The sequence below is a fragment of the Lithobates pipiens genome, unplaced genomic scaffold (assembly GCF_037356315.1).
Source record: "Lithobates pipiens isolate NorthernLeopardFrog02 unplaced genomic scaffold, aLitPip1_a1.2 Scaffold_22, whole genome shotgun sequence".
In the NCBI taxonomy this organism is placed as follows: domain Eukaryota; kingdom Metazoa; phylum Chordata; class Amphibia; order Anura; family Ranidae; genus Lithobates; species Lithobates pipiens.
The window spans coordinates 75,220,207-75,247,576 of record NW_027507784.1 but is presented as its reverse complement, the minus strand read 5'-3'; the positions used below and the strand labels follow the sequence as shown (position 1 = coordinate 75,247,576).

General features: G+C 41.3%; 1 protein-coding gene across 1 annotated transcript in view; it reads right to left on the bottom strand.

The window, feature by feature from the left end:
- The window catches only part of LRP1B (LDL receptor related protein 1B), a 2,110,020-nt gene that overhangs the window by 192,606 nt on the left and 1,890,044 nt on the right, over positions 1 to 27,370 (bottom strand). The window contains exons 68-72 of the mRNA XM_077447755.1: positions 26,334 to 26,440; positions 18,809 to 18,938; positions 14,648 to 14,754; positions 10,480 to 10,612; positions 2,000 to 2,122 (exon numbers count right to left, since the gene is read on the bottom strand). Coding sequence (XP_077303881.1) covers positions 2,000 to 2,122; positions 10,480 to 10,612; positions 14,648 to 14,754; positions 18,809 to 18,938; positions 26,334 to 26,440 — 600 coding nt within the window. The remainder of the gene's footprint in view (positions 1 to 1,999; positions 2,123 to 10,479; positions 10,613 to 14,647; positions 14,755 to 18,808; positions 18,939 to 26,333; positions 26,441 to 27,370) is intronic.

Sequence of the window (27,370 nt, the reverse complement as noted above, 5' to 3'; positions counted from 1 at the left end):
TGTAGGCCGCGCACTCATCCATGTTGGCCTGGGCTCCATCCAGTGTGCTGGACCGGCGATCAGCATATCTCACAGAAAGACCTTTTATCATCTGTGTATGACAGGGGAGGAGGGGGGCTGGCAGACAAGCCTGCAGTGTCCTCCGGGGAGCCGGCTCTCGTAGTGTGGGCCGGACTTGGGGGGGCTGGACTCTGGCTGGGGAGAACAGACATCGGACTGAGCGGCAATGCATGGAGCAGGAGAGGGGTACTCTGAGGAGCCGGCTGAGGACACAGGTCATGCGGGGAATGCACAACTAAAGAGCAGCCAGTGCGATAGTCGAGCATGGAGCTCTGCTAGTCACCCTCCACCTCCAGTCACCTGTGTGCATGGTGCACTGGTACCCCTAGCTGCCTATGCTGCTGCCGGCCATATGTAGAGGGGGCTGCATGGGCCCCCTGCATCACAGGGCCCGGTTGCGGTCGCGACTGCTGCACCCTCTATAGTTACGCCCCTGGGCGCCGGTATCTTCTTTTATTTCTCTAATTGTAAGTGACTGATACATTGCTCAAATCAATTGTTAATAAAGATTTAATATTTAAAGTGTTACTAAACCTTGGACCCTACATCCACTATATCTGGTCTCCCACAGTACGCAGAACATGGAAATGCAATAATTGTAACAAATATAAACTGCTAAATATCTTTTCTCATCAGCAGTATATAGCAGTCTTGTGACTTCAATCAGTATCTGGTTAAAACTTGTAGGAGGAGTTTTCATTCTCCCCTGTTTGTCCTGTGAGACTGCAGGACCCCTGAGCCTCTCTCTGGATAGTACTGATTGGTCCTGTGCTGATCACATGCACTCTCCCAAGAAAAAACAACTCTCTAGCAATACACACCAAACTGAGCATGTGCAGCTTGCCCCCAAGATTGTGTTATATCAGGGGAGGGATTGAGGATAGTGGAATAAAAGGAGGATCAGAGAAGACAGGATCAAACAGCCTTTTTGCACAATACAGAAGACTAACCCCTTACAGGAGGTTCCACAGTGAGTATAACAAGCATGCTTTACTGCATATACAGACTAATTTTACTGCTGTGGGTTTAGTAACACTTTAGTCAATTGCCAACCAGCTGCTGCATAATGAAAATATCATTATATGGTGGGAGGTCAGCTCATTCCCACGAATCGCCATACAGGCACAGAGGAGGTCCCGATGCATGTGGCCGGCGGCCACAATGTCTGCCAGCCACCTGTGATTGCGGGCACGAGAGTCAGAACAGGGGTTTGTATGTAACTGTAAACACACAAATCCTCGTTCTGTCAGGAGAGGAGAGACAGATCGTCTGTTCCTACAAGCTCAAGAACAGCGATCTGGCTCCTCCTCTATTCCGTCACATCCCCTTACAATTAGAAACACACCCAAAGAAACAAATTTAACTCCCTGATTGCCCCCTAGTGTTAACCCCTTCTCTGCCAGTGACATTTACACAAATGTCACTCTTTTTTTTATTTATAGTGCAAAAATGAAAAACCGCAGAGGTATTCAAATACCACCAAAAGAAAGCTCTATTTGTGGGAAAAAAAGGACATCAATTTTTTTGGGGTACAACATCGCACTGTGCAATTGTCAGTTAGAGAAACGCAGTGCCTTATGGCAAAAAATGGCTTGGTTATTAAGGAGGAAAATCTTCCGGGGCTGAAGTGGTTAAAGGACAACAAAATAATAATAATAATAATAGTAATTATTAGGAAAGGAATCTTTTTTTTTTTTTTTGAGTTTAATGACACTTTAGGACAAAAAGTTTGTTACTGACCAAATTACTAGGTAAAACTATTGCAAAAGAATGCCTAAAAATTAAAACAAATGCAGCTTCCGTTTTAAGGAATGATAAGCTGCAATTTATTACATTTTTGTTTTTGAGATTAGTACCACTTTTTAAACCAGAAAAATACCTGCCTTCGTCATACCCAGTGCACAGCATAGGAATAGTACAAAAGTTTGAATGTACATACCACACATTTCAGGTACTTCATCGGAATTATCTCCACAATCATCTTCACCATCACAAAGCCACAGATGAAGCTTGCAAAGAGTATTATTACACAGAAATTCATCCGCTCTGCATATATTCTCCCCTTCAATAAAGAGAAACAATAGCAAGGATTATCATTTCCTGTGGCGGCAGAAAACAATGAGACATGGCTGCAAACTACGAGTACAATTCACAAAGAAGAATTGAGCTGGTATACTGTAAATGATGAATGTTAAGTGTAATTGGAAAACAGCTATAATACACTGATAAAATCAGATGTTCTATAAAAAGTCAAAATATAATTTGTGCATGATTTGTCATGAATGCTCTTACTTGCTTTGTCTTCGTGATAGAACATGTTACTCAACTGCAAGAACAATATAATTGTAAACAAATGCCGCCGCTCTGATATCAATATGGTGATGCCATGGGGCTTATTTAACGAGGCACAGCAAAGCGCAATAACTATGTGCAAAGTACAGCACTACACAACAACCAAACCAGATTTTATATAGTTCTCTTGACTGCATTAAAATTAGATCTGATTGAATACTCTAAGCTGCTGACCTTAGCATTTTGCATCAGCCCTTTTATTGACGGATCTACAAAGTTCGAATTGTGAGCAAAAGGGTAAGTATTTAGGTAGGTCTCCTTGATAGCCTCCACAGCCTCTTCACTATGATGCAATGGCACAAAATATCAACCCACTGCCCATTGCAGAGGATGGTTTGAGTTGCAAAGGAACAGTAAAAAGGCATATCCATTGAATATCTAAGGCCCCTTTCCCACGCGTGTCTCTGCTAATTGTGATCCGCTTGCTCAGTGGGGGATCTCTCCACTGATCCTCTATGGGGCAACTGGATGGAAACAGACCGCCGGTCCATTTTTATTCGATGCCCATTGATCCGATGAGGAATAGGACAACATCTGTCTGTTTTTGTCAGACAGGTTTGGATCGGTTGGTAAAAAATTAAAGAAAAACAAAGAGGGCGCACTATTTATTGGGAAGATAAGAAGAAAACTCACAAACAGTATTGAAAGTGCTTGGATCAGTTGGTGGGGGATGTCAGTGGACATGCATAGCGCAGATATACCCTGGTTGCTAGGGAGCAAATGTCTCCTGCTCCTAGTTGCTAGGATGCAGGCAGCTCATGTTCCTTGGTTGCTAGGACACAGGGGGCTCCTGCTGTCTAGCATTCTTGTTGTGCTAGGATGCAGGCAGATTCCGCTTGCTTTACATTTTGGACCAATATACAGACCAGTGTGCATGGGCCCACAGAATACTGCTCCATCCAAATCCTTTTAAATTATGGATCTAAATGCAAATTATTTTATGCCAGTGTGCACAAGCCCTTAAAGAGGACCTAAACTATGGAATAATCCAGAAAAACAATCAGTGGGCAAAGGACTAATCACCAGTATAACCTGTGGTTTCCCTGCAGTTGGTCTTTTCCCCATTTCTGACTTACTGTGCCTTGTGTAGAGGTGGTCGTCTTGGATGGGGAATAAGGATTTGTTTTCTAATGTCAGAGATGTCCGCTGATAACTGGTAATCTGATGACTGGTTGGAGAACGTTGAAGAAATAGCAGGAGAGGTGAACATGGAGGGAGCTGCTTGCAGCACAGTTTCCTTTCCAACAGGCCGCACAGTTGTAACGTCATCAAACCTCATTCCAAATCTACTAAGACTAGCAGCCACAGGCAGCAGTGCTTCTCACATTGCTAATTAACAGCTATGAGGCTGTAGGTACAAGAGTGCATAGGCATACCCACACACCAGGAATACAAAAGAAAAGGTAAAACTTTCAGGATTCTGCTTAAAGTGTATGTAAACCCAAAACCAAAGATGTAACATATTATAGCTTACTAGTCCTTGCTATGATGGCTGCATTCGTTTCTAACATGGCAGCATCATTCATTCACACAGCTCTGTGTGTGAATGAACTACAAGCCCCGAAAATCCATCCGCTACCTATGGAGTGCCATGGTACTGTAGTTCATTGATTCTTCTTGTCAGTATATCTGTCTGCCCGTACGGGATGTATGGGCACACAGATAAAATTACAGATCTGCAGGAGCCCTACATGGCACCAGTGATCTTCTGATCGCTGGTGCAATGCTTTGCAGACTAAAAAAACAAAAAAAAAAAAAATTTTTTTTTACCTGCAAAAAAATGTACATTTATATTTTTCTTTTTTTTAAAAGTAAACGCATCCTTTAAAGCTTTTTTTTGCTTTATTTTCATGTGGTAATCCATCAAATAACACACTTCCTGTCCCTGAGTGGCTATGTCACTCCTCCACTGTATCTATAGAGGGAGTCATGGTTGCCACCCTAGGCTGCTACCTAGATATGGACTACAAACATGTCCTTCTTTCTTCAGCTCCATTATATGGGGGGATAGGGCTTACAGAAGATAGCTAGGAAGAAATATATTATTTGGCGCAGCGCACAGAAAGTGACCGTATTTCTGGCAAGATCAACCAATATTTTCTGTATTTGCCTTGTTCTTGGCCTTGGAAAAGAGAACACATGTTGCCACCACATCTATGGACTATAGGCTGCAAAAGATTGCATTTTGTTGTTCTTGGGTTAGTTATACTTGTATAACTGCACAGTTAACATTTCTAAATGTTTCCTATGATGGCACATCTTCATTTTTTGAATTCTGGTCAATTGTAAAAGGGCAGTAAAATAGTGCCTTACATTCACTTAGCCTTAAACTGACATTATGATAAGTATATTCAATAACAATCTGTTTAAAGGAAAAAAGCACAAGAAGGTTCAACAAGCCCATATAGGGTCCTTTACAAAGGTCACATTTGATGCTTGACATTATATTGGGGACTGCGACTTGACTGAAACAGGGAAATGGGAAAGCTGACACTAATAAGGTACATTTGGTAACGCCAAAACTAACTCCAAAAATACTTGTTTTTCAGATTCTGATTTTAATAATGTTCCCATGGAAAGATTTTTCATTTTACCTATTCTCTTAGCTCTCTTTCAAGCTTGGCAATCAGGCACCAAGTTAACTACTACCCACTCTAGCACACAGTCACTCAATTGCTAACAATAACCATGTCCAAGAATAAGAACCATCATTACTACTAAAACAGCTATATTTTAGATGAAAACCTCAGACTATTAAATGTCAAGGCCAGCTTACTTTTCCAAATGCGTACTGCAATTCACACAGAGGCCCCAAAGGCAATATTCATACCAAGTGGCAGTTGTGTCATTCCTCATAATGAATAAGAATTTCCAGAGAACGGATTGTGACATATTATTTATTCCACGCTTCCAATGTGTTTTTGTTTTTTTTGTTTATTGAGGTTAAATCTCTTGAGCATAGTTTATTTATTTATTTTCCTATTGTTTTTTCTTTAACTTTTTTCTTAACTCTGCTTTTAATATTAGATCAAGGTTCCTTTCTTTGTTTTGGTAAACTAGGGGCAATGGCACAGATAGTCTTAAGTTATTCTTCCACAAGGACTTAGAAGCTATTGAGTAGATTTTCCACTCTGTCAAAAGCAGTCAACAAGAGTAATTTATTGTGCATGGCAAAGACGCACAAAAGGGACATTTTTCTTTCTCTGTCTTATGTATAATAATATGTCTTGCTTCTTTTGTTACGGCATTTGGATTGGAGATTGGAACATACATGTGGCACTGTGTGTGACGATTTTACAAAGAAATAAATTGCAAGAAACAATGGAAAATCTTTTTAGGTAGAATAAGACTAAGTAATATAAACAAACCTCTTTGGATTGACATCTTCATTTTTAAACCACTATCCCTATGTAAGGGAAGATCATGCAACTTTTTTTTTCCATGAGAATTATATATGGAATAATTGCTTTTGAAGGGAACCAATCAGGATAGAAATAAGGATTAATCTAGCCTCTCCCAGTGTTTGGATTGCAGAGCCAGGGATAAACTCCGGTATTATGCACACCGTTTTTATGTCTTTATGAACAAGGGAATAAGTGTGGCAGACTGTTGGCCAGGCAATTTATGAAACAACATGTTTTACACTATGTGCATTACTTGGCAGTCCAAGACAGGCAAGTAGTAGACAGAAATTTCATTGCCAAAGATTTTCAACAGCTTTATGCTGCTCTGTACAATGCCTCTACTGGTTCTCCGAAGGGAGAGGATCTGACTCATGCTGATAGTATAAAGGACTACCTTAGAAACTCTGAGTTCCCTACTTTACCCTCCCAGGTTCTTTAGGGTCTTGAGCACCCAAAAACCAGTGAGGAGTTAAGCTCAGCTGGGCTAATTTGCCCTTAAGCAAGAGCCCTGGGCCAGATGGCTTTATGAAAACATATAATTTTTTTTGTCCATTCTGGCTTCTCTTCTATGTAGCTACATCAATTCCATAAATACCACTAATCCCCTACCCCCTGAATTATTACTAGCTCATGTAAAGGTCTTGCCAAAACTGGGGAAGGATCCCCAAAGTTGCAGTAACTATAGACCCATTTCCCTGTTAAACTCCGATACCCAATTGCTAGCTAAAATTTTAGCTCTTCGCTTTCGGAGCCATGTTCCAGCCATAGTTCACCCATAGCAAACAGGCTTTGTGGTGGACCGTGAGGCCAGAGACAATACTATCTGGGCCCTGAATGTTCTTCACTGGGCCCAACATGGGCCAGATTGTGTGCCCTATGTAATACTATCAATGAATGCCGAAAAGGCCTTTGATAGGATAAATTGGGTCTATATGACAAAAGTGCTATGAGAGATGGGTTTAGGTGAATGCATTCTGGGTTGGGTATTGGCCTTCTTCACACCCTCAGACCACTTTAGCATACACAATGAGACTAGGCAGGGGTGCCTCCATCTCCCTTATTGTTTGGTATGGCCCTAGAGCCCTTTCTACGGACAGTCCGGGGTAATGCTGACATCTCTGGGATCCATATTGGCTCCACAAAACATAAATTATCTTCTTATGCAGACAATCTTTTATTTGACCTTTCTGATCCTCATGTATCTTTACCAGTGTTGATGTCTGAACTGCATAAATTTGGCTTTCTATATAACCTTAAAATCAACTAGAGGAAATCCGAGCTTCTTCCCATCCATGTCTCTATTGCCATAGTGACCTCCTTACAGCATTCATTCCCTTTTGTGTGGAATAAGGGCTCCCTACCCTACTTAGGGACAAACATCTCCCCTGACCCAAGACTACTATATGATCTCAATTATGGTACCCTATTAACAGGCAGACTTACAACTCTGGAAAGGGCATCTCTTGACCTGGTTTGGGAGGGTGAATGTTCTTAAGATGACAATTTTACCTATAATCATTTATATTCTACACACCATACCGATAACCCTTCCAAAAGACCTTCTTTAACGACTTGCCTACTGGGCCCTTAAACATCCTGCCCAGACCAATTTCCAGCTTTCGGTGCTCTCACACTTTGAATGACAATTACTCAGTCATGCAACACTGTACCCTAATGAATTTTTTGTCATTTTTCCCCACAAATAGAGCTTTCTTTTGGTGGTATTTGATCACCTCTGGGGTTTTTATTTTTTGCGCTATAAATGAAAAAAGACTGAAATTTTTTTTAAAAAACGCATATTTCTTTGTTTCTGTGACAAAATGTTTTTCATTTTTTTCCACAAAATTGTCATTGTAATAGGTTATTTCTCTCACTTGGCATGTGTATACCACAAATGATACCCCCAAAAAAATTCTGCTACTCCTCCTGAGTATTACAATACCACATATGTGGGACTTTTTCACAGCCTGGCCACATAGAGAGGCCCAACATGCAGGGAGCGCCATCAGGTGTTCTAGGAGAATAAACTACAAATCTAACTTGTTGACTACCTATTACACTTTTGAAGGCCCTGGAGCACCAGGACAATGACAAGTGACACTGATGACAGATGGCACTGATACGTGGCAATGATGACACTTATACGTGGCACTGATGACACGTGGCACTGATGACAGATGACCCTTATATGTGGCACTGATGACAGATGGCACTTATACATGGCACTGATGACACGTGGCACTTATACGTGGCACTGATGACACGTGACACTGACAGATGGCACTAATACGTGGCACTAATACGTGGCACTAATACGTGGCACCGATGACAGATGGCACTGATACGTGGCACCGATGACTCGTGACACTGATGACAGATGGCATTGATGACAAGTGACACTGACAACAGATGGCACGTGACATTGACAGGTGGCACTGATGACAGATGGCACTGATACGTGGCACTGATGACAGATGGCACTAATATGTGGCACTGATGACAGATGGCACTATGTGGCACTGATGACAGATGGCACTTATACGTGGCACTGATGACAGATGGCACTGGGGACAAATGACACTGACAACAGGTGGCACTGGGGACAGATAGCACTAACAGGTGGCACTGGGGGCAGGTAGCACTGGGGTGGATGGCACTGGGGCAGGATGGCACTGGGGGAGTATGGCACTGGGGGAGCATGGCACTGGGGGAGCATGGCACTGGGGGAGGATGGCACTGGGGCGGATGGCACTTTTTTTATTTATTTTTTTATTTTCACACTTACGGCCGCTGACATGCTGTCTGTGTGAGGAGGGAGAGCGGCGCTGAGAGATGATCTCATATGTTTACATATGAGATCATCTCCCATTGAACACGCCGATCGTGCTGTAAACGGTCGCTGTGATTGGCTGTTTACAGCGATCTGTGTTTGCCTGTCTCCGGGGGACACGGCAAACACAGAACTTCCCCGATGCGCGCCCGCGGCGGTGCGCATTGCGGAAGTAAAAATGAGGACGTCCAGGGACGGCCTCCCGGACGAAAGCACCTGCTCTATAGCCGTCATTCGGCTATAGGGTGGGCGGGAAGAGGTTAAACTAAAGCAGAGAGCCTTCATGACCTTTGTGTGGAAGGATGGACATTCCAGACTGGGCTATAATCTTCTATGCAGACAAAAACAAGACAGAGGAGTTGGGCTCCCAGATCTGGCATTTGCTACAAGGCCATGGCCCTAGTATACATTTTAAACTGGTGTCATGACTCTTCCAGTAAAGTGTGGGTCCTGTTAGAGAAATGAATGGCAGGAAGGAACCTCATTGGTGGTCCCTGGATTCTAAGGACTTTCAGATTGAACATTCCCCGACTGGAGCCTCCTTGGCCATTTGGGATAGCCTAAATGCATTTAGTCAATATGCCCCTCAAATGTCTCCCTTAAGGCCTCTAGGAATCTATCCTTGGTTTCCACCAAGGAAAGAGTCAGGGTTCCCTAGCTCTTGGGGTTCTGACAGGAAATTAGCCTGTGCCAAATTTGCCCCACAGGGTAATTTATCATCCCTATGTCTAAATCACATATGTACAAGCTGTTACTTAGTGCACAGTTTACATCTGTCCCCTATTATCTTAGGGAATGGGAGAGGGAACCAGCCTTCTATCAGATCTCGGGTCCAGGAGTCAGCTTATAATTTTCTTACCAGATAGTATAGGACACCCTCACATTTAGCCCATATGTTTCTCCATAAATAAAACCTGTCATCCTTTGTTTCTATTGCAAGGGATGTTTACATTCCTTGTAATAGGAATAAAAGAGATAAAAAAAATTTAAAATATGTTTTGTTTCTAGCGCAAAAAATAAAAACCGGCGAGGTGATCAAAAACCACCAAGAGAAAGCTCTTTTCGGGGAATGTCACTGTATGGACTATCCTGAGTTGGACCTTATGTTGTATGTGTTCGGAGAAAGGCCGCAATGATTACAGAATTGTGCTTCCATGCTGATCTGTTGACCATTCCGTGCAAAGTGGGATTAGCTAATCTCTTCACCCTTCCTGGAGAAACAAAGGCTTTGGCTGGGTATAAGCCACAAGCGCTAATGACCTCTCTATGTAAGAGGTCCAATTTAGCTGGTAAGCAGGCATTTTTGTTTTACGGTGAAGGTCATATCACACTATGGGTGATAGATGGTGTCATTACCATGTGGAAGATTCTCCTATATCACCGTTGGACTTCATATGTGTGATTCATTTCATTAACACACTGGTGATATATCATTTTTTGTGGAAGTTTTATTAAGACTTCTTTTCTCACAGTTCCTATTTATACATTTAGCATATGCGCAGGTATACTTTTTTATTATGACCGTGCAATTGTCAGGTAAAGTAACGCAGTGTGGTATCATAAAGAATGGCCTGGTCGGGAAGGGGGAGGGATAAATCTTTCAGAGGTGAAGTGGCTAGGACACTTCTTTTATAATAATAAAATAAGCTGTATAAGCTTTGTAGCATCCTTTAACACAGATGTAGACTTATTGTGACGTTCTCCTCTGCACTTTCCGAGCATTCGGTTAATCAGATTTGCAGGGAATGGTGGTGCTACTGGTTTATCAGAGCATACAGAGCAAATGAGATACACGATAGCAGATCATTTAGAGAGTTTAATAGACTATCTAACCTCTCTCACAATTATCTTCATCACTCCCATCCACGCAGTCATGAACACCATCGCACAGCCACCTGATTGGAACACAGTAAGCTCTGTTCTTGCAGCGGAACTGGTTCTCTTTACATTCCATCACACAGTCCAGCTGTAATAAAGAGAAAAAAAAAACAACCATTAATCATCTTAATATGTAAAACATTCTGAACTAGATAGAATCATAAAGGTGTTTTTACCCTGACAATGGTTTGGCTATAAGGCTGAATGAAGCAAAGCTAAATACACAAATTAATTACATACAGTATATCAGAGCTATTTTTCTTGCTAAAAGATTTGTAATTTTGTCCAGCCAGTCATAATATTCCCATCTTTTCAGGCAGCACAGACAGGTGACCTGGCTCTTCTCTACTAAAGTTAGGCAGTACAGCCTGAATATTTCATTCCCCTTGTGATTGGACAATGAAGGAGCAGCAAGATAATGATAAAACATCCCTCTGCTCTTATTTCCCTCCAGTGTCTAATGTGGGAGAGATGGGTAGGATTTGGTCCCTGTTAGTTGTTTTTTTTTGGCATTATGTTTGGTTGATATTTGGAGAGGTAGGTTGGTAGGGATTTAAAAACTTTTCCAGCAGAACTAAAAGGGTGCAAGGAGCAAAGGAGTCACATTTACCTCTGCGTGGGTACCCTATTTGAATGGGCCTAGAAATTTAGTTGACACAGAAGGAAAGCACCATAGTGTGGGACATTGGTGAGTACCTGACCAGCCATGAGGAGTTTGTCCCAACCACGCTCATTGTCCATTACTTTGGAGTGGCTTATGACAAGTTGAGTGTTATCGCTTAAAGAAAATGGCTTAATTACTATGCTTTATTTGGAATGTGCAAATATTCTTTTAAGCAAGTAAAATTAAAAATACAAGTTTATCCAACAGAATCTTCCATCACTAGGCGAGGAGCTATGATGTGACGTGAATGTACTGTTCAGTGTTCATGGTGTGTGCACCCTTGTGGAGTTTGATACTAGTGGAGTCTGCAAGAGTAGCCAGTGTTTGTCCCTTGATAATATGTTATAAGTGTTAAAAAATGTAATCTATTCCATAAAAAGCAAGCAAATAAATAAAAAAAAAAAAATGTCCTCTTCTAGTAGCCTTTAACCACTTTCAGACCGGACCATTTCGCTGGTAAATGACCAGAGGTCTTTTTACACTTTGGCACTGCGCTGCTTTAACTGGTAATTGCGCGGTCATGCAATGTTGTACCCAAACAAAATTTGCGTCCTTTTCTTCCCACAAATAGAGCTTTCTTTTGATGGTATTTGATTGCCTCTGCGATTTTTATTTTTTGCGATATAAACGTAAAAAGACCGCAAATTTTGAAAAAAAATGATATTTTCTACTTTTTGTTATTAGAAAAATCCAATAAACTCAATTTTAGTCATACATTTAGGCCAAAATGTATTCAGCCACATGTCTTTGGTAAAAAAAAAGTCAATAATTGTATATTTATTGGTTTGCGCAAAAGTTGTCACATCTACAAACTAAGGTACGTTTTCTGGAATTTACGCAGCTTTTAGTTTACGACTGCCTATCTCATTTCTTGAGGTGCTAAAATGGCAGGGCAGTACAAAACCCCCCCAAATGACCCCATTTTGGAAAGTAGACCCCCTAAGGAAATTGATAAGAGGCATGTTGAGCCCATTGAATATTTTATTTTTTTGCCTCAAGCGATTGAATAATGACAAAAAAAAAATTTTTTTTTTTTTTTTACACAAAGTTGTCACTAAATGATATATTGCTCACACATGCTATGGGCGTATGTGAAATGACACCCCAAAATAAATTCTGCTGCTTCTCCTGAGTATGGGGATACCACATATGTGGGACTTTTTGGGAGCCTAGCCGCGTACGGGGCCCCGAAAACCAAGCACCGCCTTCAGGCTTTCTAAGGGCGTAAATTTTTGAGTTCACTTCTCACTACCTATTACAGTTTTGAAGGCCATAAAATGCCAAGATGGCACAAAACCCCCACAAATGACCCCATTTTAGAAAGTAGACACCCCAAGCTATTTGCTGAGAGGCATGTTGAGTTCATGGAATATTTTATATTTTGCCACAAGTTGCGGGAAAATTACAAACTTTTTTTTTTTTTTTTTTTTTTAACAAAGTTGTCACTAAATGATATATTGCTCATGCATGCCATGGGCATATGTGAAATGACACCCCAAAATAAATTCTGCTGCTTCTCCTGAGTACGAGGATACCACATATGTGGGACTTTTTGGGAGCCTAGCCGCGTACGGGGCCCCGAAAACCAAGCACCACCTTCAGGCTTTCTAAGGGCGTTACAGTTTTGAAGGCCATAAAATGCCAAGATGGCACAAACCCCCCCCAAATGACCCCATTTTGGAAAGTAGACACCCCTAGGTACACTAGTGAGACTAGGTAATAAATGGCGGGTGCCCTGAAACTATAAAAAAATAACTAACCAACCAGCGTCACCTGTAACAGTTATATGGTGATCACTGGTGAAAGGGTTAACTAGGGGGCAATTAGGGGGCTTTATGCGGTAGTATATGGGGGTCCCTGGCGCTATAAAAAGCTGCAGCGAACCTAAATACCTACCTGCCTAACTAGCGTCACCTGTGACACTAATACAGCGATCAGAAAAACGATCGCTTATTAGGCTGGGTTCACACTGGAGCGATGCGGGAACGCCACGAATGCGCGGCGGGTTCCCGCATCGCATGCCTCCCGGCGGCAGTTCACACTGCCCTATGCGAACTGCTGGGAGTGTCAGTGAAATGTTACTGACACCCCCAGATCAGTTCGCATATCGCAGTGCGATCTGCAAACTCGGATCGCATGGTGTGAACACCCATGCGATCCGTTTCTGCTGCGGGCCAAAAAAAGGGTCCCGTGCGAATTTGCGGCGGGTGCGGCGGGTGTGGCGGGTGCGGCGGGTGCGGCGAATGGCTGAACTCGAATCGCACAGAGATCGGATGTGATTTGCACTGCAGTGCGGTGCGAATCACATTCGTTCTCATAAACCGCTGCAATGTGAACCCAGCCTTAGTGACACTGGCGACGGGGGGTGATCACGGGGTTAAACCTTTATTGGGGGGGTTAGGGGGGTACATTAGAACTAAAGGGGGCTAACTCTAACTGCCCTAACAGTTATTACAGTCACAAATGACACCAATGCAAAAAAAAAAAAAAAAAAAAATGACATTGGTGTCACTGTGACTGGGGGGCAGGGGTAATTGGGGGGGTGATCGGGGGGTAAAGGGGGGGTGTGAGTGTGCCTGGCATGTTCTACTGTGTGTGTAGAGTGTTGGTGCAACTTACTGATCCGCTCTCCTCCGTGTCGGAACGAAAAATACCGACACGGAGGAGAGAATACATCACTTCCTCTCCTGTGTTTACATTACAGGAGAGGAAGTGATGTCACCGGGGATTTCTATTCGTCGGGAGCGATCGCGAGGGGGTGGCCATGAATGAATGGCCGTCCCCTCGTCCGGGATCGCTCCCGTACGAATACCGACCGCCGCAGGCACCGGGCGGGGGCCCGATCGGGCCCCCGACCCGCGGGAGGCAAGGGACGTACATGTATGTCCTTATGCCTGCCCGTGCCATTGTACCGACGTACATCGGCGTGCGGCGGTCGGCAACTGGTTAAGCCCCATACACACTATCAGATTTTCTGCTGATTTTTTTTTTTCCTTCAGATTACCAAAACCATGTAATAGGAGGTCAAACCTTAAGAGTTTCAATTTGTATGCAATCAGGCAGGCCCTTGCAGTACATGGTTTTGGTAAATCTAAAGATAAAAATCAGCAGAATATCTGATGTGTGTGTGTATAGGGCTTAACACATGAACGTGTCTAAACTTCTGCTCAGGTAGGGAGCATTTAAAGCAAACCCGTGGATTTGCTCTGAATGGATAAATTAGATGACAATCTCCCCTTTTTTGGCTGGGCTCCCATTTTTCATTTTTTCCTGGACTGTACTACAATCATCTATTGTCTATGGGGAAATCTTAAAAGACCTCCAAAGTCCAATTTCCAGTGTTTTTCTAATTAAAGATTGTCTCTGTGTGGCCCCCTCAACCTCCTCTATTTCCCAAAACAGGAACTTTAACACTTAAAATAAAACAATAATAAATAGGCAAAAATATCCATCACTCACCTCATCTGAGCCATCTGCACAATCATATTCGCCATTACACCTCAGGTATGCTGAGATACAACCTCCACTATTGCAGACATACTCGCTGGAAGAACAGGTTGGTGAGGCTGTGAAAAAAAAAAAAGAATTGACATTGGAAACGTCCATCATTCATTTATCATTTATCAGTTAACAACAAACTCTTAACTATTTCTAAGGGCCATAGAGAATTTTATAGCTCTCGTTAATTATCAATAATGTAGAGATAAAGTAGAGAAGATTAGTTATATGTTTTATTATTGAATGGCTTGTAGTTCATTTGTAACCTTCTTTATGGAATGCTTTGGTGCTAGTAGATTTATCTTGCTTGGAAATCCTCACCAAAATTATGCTTGCCAACCGTTAGATGACATAAGCCATAGCAAATATACACCATACGTCCACAGAAATAATACCCTAAATTATTGGGTTCTGGTGTTTCAAAGAAAGTGTACTATTAGTATTACAGATAAGATATTTTGGTCAATTGTACACTTCCAACTTTTGCAAAAGTTTGGTGAAGGCTAATTTAAATTCCAGCATGGCTACCCACAATGCCTACTCCATGATCTGAAGAGTTTGACACAGAAAAATTCAAGTGGTCTGCCTAGATCCATAACCTCAACCTTACCGAACACCTTTGGGTGGAATAAAACAACAATTGTGAACCAAGTCCTTATATCCAACATCAGTGCCTAATGTAAAAAATGCAATGCCCACAGATAAAATCCAAAACCATGCTGGAAGCCTTCCCGGATAAGTGGAGACTGTTGAAGCTATGTGGGGAGGGGGTAAAAAAAAACAAAAAAACGTATTAACCTCCCTGGCGGTATGATTCAGTCTGGAATAAGGTGCTGAAAGCGGTACAATTATTTTGCATGGAAATCTGGCTTTTATTTTGTAGTCCTGTAATTCTTAGGAATAACGCTCTGAAATCTCTTCAAACCAGAGTCTAGCGGACATCTCGGGTATGATAAAGTTTATAATATAATAAAGAATAATAAAAATTATTCAATAATGTAATAAAATCCAAAAAAAACTGAAAAAGGGACATGTTTTGGTTGCTATGGACAATCTCCAAATTCCAAGCAGTAAAAAACTGTATTTATAATATAAAAGTGCATGCAGGGCATTGCACAAACCACTAGGGACAAAGGGGGTGTGTATTTTTTACTACAGCACTGTAATCTGTAAGATTACAGTGCTGTGTGTGTTTTGTGTGTTTTTACTTTTTTGAATTTGCCGCCGTTCTCCGCTCCCGTGCGTCGTAACGCCGCAGGGAACGGAGCTCGGCGGCATTCGGCACTGTGAATCGAGCGGAGGACAGCTCGATCACACAGCGCGGCGGACATCACTGGATCCAGGGGACAAGGTAAGTAACGATCCCTGTGTCCTCCCCTGCATCGAGCGGTGCAAACCCGAGTCTGGCTCGGGGTTACCGCTATTGTAATGAAATTCCCAACTTGAGCCAGACTCGGGATTACCGCTACGGAGGTTAAACAAATCATATTTAAAAAAAAACAAAGTTACTGTTAAATGCAATAAATTAAAAGAGGCATTTTCATTTTCATTTGTGGCATTGTAGTTTTAAGCACAACTATGAAAGGAGTGACGTCAGAGAGATGACAGAAGTGATTCATACCTGAAAGGCCTGTCTATCTGCTGCCATATTTATTAATACTCCAACGCTCATATTATCCATAAGGATGTCACTGATGTGACATTTCTTTGATTTAAAGGTAACAGATGTAATTTTGGGGAACTGCAAATTAGATCCTTTCTAAAATTATACTTTAAATTACTGGGAAAATGTATGATGATTATTCAAGTGACTTAATTAGTGCTTCCAGTGTTTCTCTATAGATATTCAGTACAAAGGCTGGTTAATTGAATATTAATTGACTGGATCACATTCAGCAGGTTTATTGTAGAAAAAGTGCCTGATAAATGTAGTTAATAAACAGAAAGGAGATTTCCAGCCTGGGAAAATCACCAAGAACCTCAAAGCAAATGCTCAATTGTTAATACAGAAGTCTAGCTTAAAAAAAAAAAATCAATAGACTAAGACATGTTAAAATAAATAAAGCAATTGCAATGCAATACTCAAACAATACTCACTAAAGTCGTCCCCCCCCCCCCCACATTCTATCCCCAAAGTAATCAATTTCTGTCACTAGATATCACTGGTCTACTGGATTGAGTGATGCTTAGTATCATTAAACCCACCTCCTGTGCCCATTAAGGGTAAATGATTGGACAAAAGAAGCACAAAGGGAAAATTAGGTGCAGAGGAGGGGGCTTACTAAGAAAAAATGGAAACGAATGGGTCTTCGCTAAAGGTAAAGGGAGAGAAGAGGAAAAAGGAAAAGTATAAGGAAACTGGCTACTTAAGGCAAGAGGATTGAAGGGGGCAAACTAAAAATAAGTACAGGGTGGGGAAAGGGAGGCAGAAATGGTAAGTTTAGTGCAGGTGAGGGAGACAATCTAAGGGCAAAATGAGAAGAGGGATCTCACCAATGGTAAGTGGAAATAAGGGGGGCTCACTAAGGGAAAGTGTAAGGAAAGGGGCTCATGTAAGGTAAGTGGAGAGAAGGGGGGCTCATTAAGGGTAGGTGGATGGATATTGACTCATGTAGGGTACATGGAGAGAGAGGGGCACACTATGGGTAAATGGAGAGGAATGGAGACCTACTAAAGATAAACAGAGAGGAACTGGGGGGCTCCATTGATGTGCGCACAGGGTGTGCTAGGTATGCCTGGGCACACCCTAATCAACCTCTGCGGTACTGATTCCCCCTGATTCCTGGCACTCCTGGTTCCCTCCTGCAGTGCTACCAGCTTCGGTAAATATTTACATTTACCAGCTCCTTCCTTTTCTGAAAGAACACAGTGAGTGATCTGTACAGATTTCTTCTGTGTTCATTCTTAACTGAAACATAGTAAACTATGCTGCTCAGCACAGAGCACTTCCTATTCCTTCGCTGTCCATTGCAGCTGAGGCTGCAGAGAAAGCGACTGGTGAAGCATTGTCCCCAGTCCTTTTCTCTGTCTCAAAAGTGAAACCGAATGGGGTCTGTTTAGGCCCTTAATATTTCACCAAAGCCCCCAAACAGGGCTCCTAAAAAATTGTAAACAAATAATAAAAAATAATACTGTAAAAAACAAACAAAAAAAAAACACAATTGTTAAAAAAAAAAAAAAAACGAATGACACTGTCCACTGCCCTTCTGACACCCATTTCTAACCAGAGCATTCCTAAAGTGCCCTTAAAAGAGAAGTATGGGTTTGTTTATTTTTTTCTCCCATCATACTTACCTAGGTGGATGTAGCATCGGTCCCCTGGTGCCTCTACACTGAGAACCGAGTGATCAAACACCACCGATGGCTTGATTCTCACTGCTCCCCAAGCAGAGAGCTGCTGCCTGTCAATCAGCAGCTCTCCGCTCTGCTCCTCCATGCTCATTGGAGCGTTGGGCTGTGGAGGAGCAGGGAGCGGCTGTCTCTGTCTTAGAGCCAGTAGGTGAAAGATTCAGCATTGTACCGATGCTGCATCCACCTGGGTAAGTATGATAAAAAAAAAAATAGCATACAAAAAAAGAAGAAGCAGAACTGCCCATTAATAACAAAAAAAATGTATATTATTTATAAATGTGCATTTCATTCCTCTGGCTTTAGGAGCGATACGTGGGTGGTGGTCACAATAAGAATGTTATACATTTATATGACCTGTTAAAGTCACATGACCAGCTCTCCATCAATCACTGCATTAAGCAGAAAAAACTCCATATGGCACGACAGGCTCCGTTCCATGGCCTGCATTTTATAAATGGGCCATAAACTGTATGCACAACCCTACAGAGCTCATCGGACAGAGGATAGCAATATTCACGCTCCATTTTATAGGAGCTCCTACATATTTTTTCTCTTTTAACTGGATTGATTTTTAATGCTTGCCTAGGGATAATGTAAGAAATTCAAGTACTAGTGTTTTACTTCTCTGACCCAGCACAGACTCATGTTTAATAATACCATCCTCACCCTCTCTTTGGAAATACTGTACTCTAGGTAAGAATAAACTCTAAAACCGACAGCTGTGTTGGAAAGGTTTCTCCTCTAGAACCCTTAAATCAATTATTTCAGTACCCGGCTCGCAGTTTTTCTCATCTTCTCCACCTTTGCAGTCTTCATGGCCATCACATTTCCACTTCGCTGGTAGGCATTGACCGGTGGAACACTGGAACTGGTCTTTTGAGCAGCCATTCTCACAGTTTCTCTACCCAAACAGACAATGAAAAAGAAGAACTCAGTGACCTAATTTTAATCCTTAGAGACAGAAAGAACAATGCAATAAAACTGAAAAATGGAACACTGAACTTTATTCTGAAACACAGTATATTTTTCTGAGATTTTCTCAAGGAGAATCTACATTGTGCTGCCTCTTTTTTTTAAACTAACAGTGGAGAATCAGTGATGCAAAAACATATAAAAAAATTAGGAACATCCAGTGGGGATATGTTTCATTCCCCAATCATCAAAAAAATAAAAATAACGTGGCTCCTATACTTTTTGTGCAACCTGTATGACCAATGCTTGCAGAGAGAAGTGATCGGATACAATAAGAGCCCTTTCCAACCAAGGGTCTAAAATGTCACCATTAGATAGGTACAGTGTACAGTTTTTCATGCAAATAACCCAGCACGATCATGTGAACCGTGTCTAACGGTGTTAAAAACAAAAGTTGAATACATCTGAGTAAAGGTTTTCTGCAGGACCTTATATTAGTTCTGCCAGTAAGAACATGTGTTCCAAGTAAAAAAATACACATATGCCCATGTGATGAAGCCTAAGGCCGCGTACACACGGGCGGATTGTCTGTCCAACTTAGTCCGCTGAACAGTGTTTCAGCGGACAATCCGCTCGTGTGTGGGCTTCAGCGGACTTTTTCAGCGGACAGTCTGACGAACAAAGTCTTACGGAATTTCCGTAAGACAGTCCGTTCAAACTTGGTTTTGTCCGTCCAAACTTGGTTTCAGCGGACAGTCCGCTCGTGTGTAGGCAAGTTGGACGGACTAAGTATGGCGCATGCTCAGAAAGGGTTTACACGGCCGAAGGTTGCATTGCAGTGTATAGGACGTCGTTTTTCTAGTCCCGTCGTACGTGCTGTACACGTCATCACGCACGCTTTCAGCGGACTGTCTGCTCATCATGTGTGGTCAAGTGCGTTCATGCAAATTTTGAACGGACTGTCTGTCGGATTGTCTGCCGAACTTAGTTGGGCAGACAATCCGCCCGTGTGTACGCGGCCTAAGGGTCACAAGGAGTCAGCAATAACTGTATTCTGACCACAGGACGCCATCATGTTACCAGCTCTTATACCTCATCTATGTGAAATCAGATAAGACTTTTTTCTTTTTTTTAAGCGTTCTGCTCTTACATGGTCGAATTTTAGATAACTTTGGGTCTAAAAGAACATCATCTGGCAGATACAGTAACAGGCCCATAAACAGACAGTACAGAAGTATTCTCCTGTGCTTGAGGGTGGTGTAATGGAAATGGATATATAACAGGTTCTTGGGGATTGATAAGAAAGCACAGGTTTTTCTGCCCTCTAAGGGTCAGGGGAGAAACACAATGGAAGCACTGTGAAACAAATAAAAGAGGGCACGCCAACCCTGCGCATTACCCAAGTGGTATCTTTATTAATGTATAAGAAGATATACTCGCAAACACATTAATGATAAAAGCATTTCACAGTTCATAGTAGACACAAATAAACCAGGTCAACGAGACATTTCCCAGCAGGTCAGAGTACCTTCCAGAAGGCTGATGCATTTCAAGGCCCCCCTCTTCCTCAGAGCCAATCTAAGATGTTGCATAGATTTTCTGAAAGATCCTTCAACCTGATGGCAACAGTCTCAGTGATCCGGTTGCTTTGCACCTACTATTGACTCTTAAATGCTTTTATCATGAATATGTTTGTGAGTATATCTCTTTTTATACATTATTAAAAAACCCATTTGGGTAATGTGTAAAACTTTGTGTTTTTTTTTTTTACATCTGTCTCTGAAATGTCCCTTATCGGCATCCTTTTGGTCTAAAAATACAGAAATTATAGCTGCCCCACCTCTCCAGTACCTTCTCAGCCAATAGAAACATGTCTGTGTATACTGTGTGATTGTATACTGTTTGTGTGTGTGTGTATATACTGTGTGGCCCCATAATCTCTGATTGCTTGGAGGCCCCATAATCTCCTATTGCCCAGGGGCCCCATGAGTTCTCAGTCCGCCCCTGCTCTTTTCTTTGTTTTACAGTAACTGGCCCATGTATGAGCAGCAATATGCACTGAAGGTACAAGTTAATAAGGTATTTTTGATAACCTGCTCTATGTCTACCACGTGTTTGGAAATATGACATGCCCTTGTAACCAATAAGAGCCCCCTCCCCCCACTTTTCCGAGCTAATAGACTGGCTGGAGACTGAATTGTTCACTGGTAACTCCTCCCTGTGCAAATAAGGGCTCATTTAGATGTGCAAAGAAATTTGAGATCCCAGTAACACACCTAATGTGCTAAGATATGACAATGGCTTGTTTTGACACATTTTTTATATGTTTGCATCACATTAAAATAAAATAAAAATTGCCAGATAACCCCTTTGTCTTAGCTTTCTATTGCATGGATTTTTGGATTATCATCTTGGCTAATAACTCTTTCCAAACACATCTCAAGTGTGCTGCAAACACCATAGGGACATTTGTAGCAAGTTTGCAGTGCATTTGCAGTTTTTTTACATTGACATCAATGGAAGCCTTTTGTAAGTGGTAAAGCCTGGTAAACAACGCATGATGGCCTGTTTCACATGGGCTTCAGCTTATATAAGAGGAGCGTGAACAGCAAGTTTTTATGAAACTTTCACCAGGCTTTTGCAAAAAATGTATACTTCGAGCAGCTTTCTCTAAGCCTTTAAAGTGCCCTTCAGCTCCTGTTTGAAAATGTTATACAACGATTTTGCTGAATGTCACTGAAAGTGAAGAATGTCACTTTAAACAAGTTGCTAGCGGGCTTCAACAACCTGCAAGAAGTTCTGAAGCCTGCTAGCAGTTTGTTTATAGTGGGAGTAAACACCCTTGGCTGATTTTTACCTATAATAAGGCTTACCAATAGGTACAGTAAATACCTTCTAAACGGGCATTGCTTAGGAGATATTTACTTATGAATCCACCAGTGATGTCACCGGCGCATACACTCTGAAGGAACGGTATACCTGTGCCTAGACAAATTATGTCATACATCCCAGGAGTTTTTATTTTTAGCGTTCATTCGTTTTCTCAGCTACGGAAGCAAATGTAACATGTATCATCTGCCCTTACGCAGGATGGCCATAGCTAGAAATGCTAGGGGGTGTTTTTTAAATTTCTTTTTCCAAGCAAACAAAGCTTGGAGACATAGATTGATGGGTGAGAATTAAATAGCCCTTTTGATTTGTGGTGCCTTTTTTATATACATGTATTTATTTATATACAGTGGGTAAAATAAGTTTTGAGCATGTCACCATTTTTCTAGGTAAATATATTTCTAAAGGTGCGATTGAGGGCAACAACCCATGCAATCAACGCATACAAAGGAACTGAAACAAATACGTTCAGAAATTAAGTTATTTCTAATAAAATGGAATGACACATGGAAAAAGTATTGAATACACTAACTGAAATTTGTTTAATAGTTCATACAAAATCCTTTGCTAGCAATCACAGCTTCAAGACACCTCCTATATGGAGAAACTAGTCACATGCGTTGTTCAGGTGTGCTTTTGAACCATTCTTCCACACAAACAGTCTTCAGATCTTAAAGGTTCCATAGGCCTCTTCTATGAACTGTGATCTTTAGTTCTTTGCATAGATTTTCCATAGATTGGATTCAAGTCAGGTGATTGGCTGGGCCATTCTAGCAGCTTTATCTTTTTTTCTTTGAAACCAATTGAGAGTTTCCTTGGCTTTGTGTTTGGGATCATTGTCTTGTTTCATCTTCATCATCCTGGTAGATGGCAGCAGATGTTTTATCAAGAATGTCTTGGTATATTTTTCCTTTCATCCTTCCTTCAATAACATGAAGTTTCCAAGTACCGTATGCTGAAAAACAGGGGGTGTTTTTGGGGTGATGTGCACTGCCATTTGACCTCCAAACATGGAGTGTATTATGTCACCCTAAGAGTCCAATTTTGGTCTCATCTGACCAGACTATATTCTCCCAGTATTTCACAGGCTTGTCTAAATGTTGTGCAGCTTCAACATGCTTTTTCTTTAGCAATGGAGTCTTGCATTGTGAGCATGTATACAGGCCATAGCGGTTGAGTGCATTACTTATTGTTTTCTTTGAAACAAGTGTACCAGCTATTTCCAGGTCTTTCTGAAGCTCTCCACAATTGGTCCTTGGCTCTTGGACAACTTTGCTGATAATTATTTTAACTCCTGTGTCAGAAATCTTGCGAGGAGCACCTGATCATGGCTGGTTTATGGTAAAATGTGCTCACTGGAACATTCAACAAGTAAAAAGGCACAATACACAGATACCTCAGAATACAGTACCCAATAGTCCAAGGACCGAGATAGAGGGATGTATATATGTACACATATATACACTCGTAAGTTTTTATGTCCTTGGGTCAGTCAGGGTAGCCACCAAGAAAACCATAAGCAGGTTCCAGTAAGCTAGAGTAAAAACAAGGAAGAGGGGCCCCTCTGAATATATATCAAAACAATTTATTAAAACAATTTATTAAAACAACAATATCCACTCACATGGAGGAAAGAAGAGTTGCATTCATATCCTTTGTGCTCCCACCCCTTCCTGTCTGGATCTGATGTGGTGCCAGCCTGACTGGATCTGACCCGCAGTCCTACTCAGCCCAGAACACAGGATATGAATGCAACTCTTCTTTCCTCCATGTGAGTGGATATTGTTGTTTTAATAAATTGTTTTATGATATATATTCAGAGGTGCCCCTCTTCCTTGTTTTACACTGGAACATTCAGAAGTTTAGAAATTCTTCTGTAACCAATACCATCAGTATGTTTTGCAACAATAAGGTTGCAAAGGTCTTGAGAGAGCACTTTGCTTTTACCCATCATGACATGTTTCTTGTGTGACACCTTGGTAATGAGACACCTTTTTTAGGCAATCAGTTGAGACTGAACCAGCGTATATTCATTTGCATTGACAAGGGGCAGTATTGCTTTCTAATTACGGATAGATTTCAGCTGGTGTCTTGGCTTTCAATGCCTTTTTTCACCTCTTTTTCTTCATGTGTTCAATACTTTTTCCTTGTGTCATTCCATTTTATTAAACATAGCTATTCCTGAATTTATTTGTTTTGGTTTCTTTATATGAATGGATTGCATGGGTTTTTATCAACATGTGGTGAAAATTTCCTGTCAATAGCACCTTTATAGATGTATTTACCTAGAAAAATGGTAACGTGTTCAATACGTATTTTACCTGCTGTATATACTTTATCTGTCCCCAAGAAACGTTAGGACAGACTACAAAAAACGTAAAGATATAAAATATAAGGTGTGAAACCAAGCCAAAAAAAATGCTCTGGGACTCAAGTAGTTAATGACCAATCCAACCCCTGTTTTATCCAGTAAAATAAAACGTTTTGCTGGGAGTTGGACTTTAACACAAAATTTTAGCTAAAAAAAATCTTAATGGACTATAAATAATAATGGCCTGAGGATTTTAAAAAGAAGGTATATATCTAAATATTGTAATTCTACAAGCACTAGGGAAGCACCTGATCTTTTATTCTCAGATATACAGGTGAGCACTTTCCTCCAAATCCATGGTACTGTTGCTTTTGTGCGCTGCCCTATCTTTCTTTAATGAAAATTGCTCATTTACCAAACAGCAGCATTTGCTCACCAGGATGCAGCTAAACTTTACTTTTCAGGGCTAGCAATAAATGGATCCTTTGTCTACTCAAATTGCAGAAAAGTTTCTTTTTTTTTTCTCCTTTCCTTTCTCGGCGGTAGGCTGAAAACACAAACAGAGCTCAAGGCCACACTTTATTTGCAATGAAATGAGAGGAAGGAATTGAAGTGCCATATTTCAATTTTTGCAATCTAGTTCACCGTTCTCTTGAGCCTCTTTAGAGGAATATATCTAGGCTTTCAGTAATATTCCAAGTAGCAAAAAAAAAAAAGTTGGAGAAGAAAAATTACTCTCCAAAAAAGAAATTTCAGAAGGGCACCTGTAAAATATATCTGCCATTTTCAAGTTTCAGTGTGTCCATATCCAGGCCATTATGATATACAGTAAGTGGACCTTAAAGGCCTAAGTTGAGTCAATTTTTTTTTTTTAAATCAGCACAAGCGACTGTACCTACAATCAACGTGAAGTGTCCCTTGTGCTGTTGTCTATGGTTTTAGTTGAAATCCTCTGTCTTCTGCCCCCACCCAGGAGTAAACGTCCGGTATAAAGAAAAATAGGAGGGCGCAAATACCTAGTGCATTACCTTCAACACCAATTTTATGTTTACTGAAAATACGCCAAAGACATACAAACACGAGAAAATTCAGGTTGGGTTCACATATATGCAAATTGGACGCATTTCACATGACAGGCAAGTTTGATCGGCTCTCAATTGAGCTGGTTCACACAGGTCCGGGGTGGCCACGGTCCAGATTGCAAAAGGGTTCTGTGCATCTTTGGGTCTGGTTCAGGTGCACATTTGGACCTGAATTGGACCTGAACCGGTGAACAGACATGCACCAGACCCCAGGCATGAACCCAAGGCCATACATATGTGAACATGGCCTCAAAGCATATCATTCACAACTCCAGCATTGGGGAATGACAAATTCCCACAGTTGGAAAGCTACATTTTGGGTGGCAAGCTCCCTTTCTCAGAGCCTGTGGGGGTTAATACAAGCCAATGGACCTACCATATGCCCATTCCACTCCTCCTCCATTCACAGGAAGCCATATTATAGCTTGCATCAATGAAAAACAATCTATGAACCTCTATGACAGGGATATGCAATTAGCGGACCTCCAGCTGTTGCAGAACTACAAGTCCCATGAGGCATAGCAAGACTCTGACAGCCACAAGCATGACGCCCAGAGGCAGAGGCATGATGGGACTTGTAGTTTTGCAAGAGATGGATGTCCGTTAATTGCTTATCAATGCTCTATGAGGTGGTGGATATTTAATTCATCTGCCTGTCCCCCATTCATAGAGCATTTTCATAGATAGAAGCTATAGAGGGTTGGGGGTCGGAAAAGGCAGGCATAGTTGGCACTCTTAATGAGTGCATATGACAGGGCCCTCAGCCCACATTAACCTCATACTGTTGTGGGGAGGAAGGGAGACTTTAGAGGTCAGAGGGTTTCAACTAAAACTGCAGCCAACAGCACAAATTACACTTTAAATTGATTGGTTCAGCAGGAGGGATTCCCCCATCAACACTGTCTCTGTTAATGGGGGAATCAAGCAAATTTCTTTCCTGCAACCCACAGTTGCAGGAAAGAAATTTGCTCCATGTATGGTGGGCCTTAAACTTGATTAAGGTGTAGCTTTAAATTAAAGACATTGCATGAGTAACAAACTATTTTTAGTCATCTGCTATTGGTATTGCCTATGTTAGGTTAGATACTTTTAAAATAATCACCTCATCGGACCCATCAGCGCAATCATATTCACCATCACACCAAAATCTGGCAGAGATGCAGTCGCCATTACTGCACAGGAACTCTTTCAGCGCACATGTCTGAGGCTCTGCGGAAAACACCAAATTTATGGGAAACACACAAATAAGGGAACATAGGCAGTTCTATATGATCAAATCCAAATAAAACAATTAACAGAAGAAAAATATATTAGAAGAATTTAGAAAATCCTAAATTCACAATTCACAATCTTTAGGTCAAAAACATGACCAGAGGGGAATAATAATAAAAATGGTCATGTGCATATAACTTTCAAAGTGATGTAAACTTGGCCCCTTTCATACGAAAGGTCCGATCAGGTCCGGTAGTCTGTTTTTCAGACAGACCCAATCAGACCCTGCATTCTCCTCTATGGAACACAGGATGTAAATGGGAACTTGTGTTCATTTGCAATCAGACAGGGTGGATATAAATCAATGATTAAAAAAAATCTGATTTTTTTGATTTAAATCAGATTTGTTTTTTATTTAAATCAATTTTTTTGATTTTTATCAAATTTATTTTAATAAAATGCTTTTGGAGAAAAAAATCTATCTAAAGATAGTTTTCTATTTAAGATACATTCATAATTTAGTTTATTCAGCATGAAATGGAGCTTAGTTATGAAACATGAGGCTGTATATTGTAACTCATTCAGTGAATCAAAGCTGAGATAACACGCACTGCATTGATGCATTCACACAATTTCACAGTAACCATGAGATAAACCGAAGTTCAGGAATATTCCTTTATCCCATTTTTTTTTCAAATTTATGGACACTACAAACTGTATGATTGAATCGGTCTGGATATCGCTGTTTTCTAACCTGACAGCTTATTGCTCTAAATAGGAAACCTTCATTTTGTTTGCAAATATTACCGATTCTAACTACCAGTAAGAATGAGTCCTTAGATTTAAAGAGCACCTGTCATTTCAGATCCATCAAGGTAGCACTTGTTAGCGGGCATCCACTCACCTGCTACCGCCATGTCCCTCACC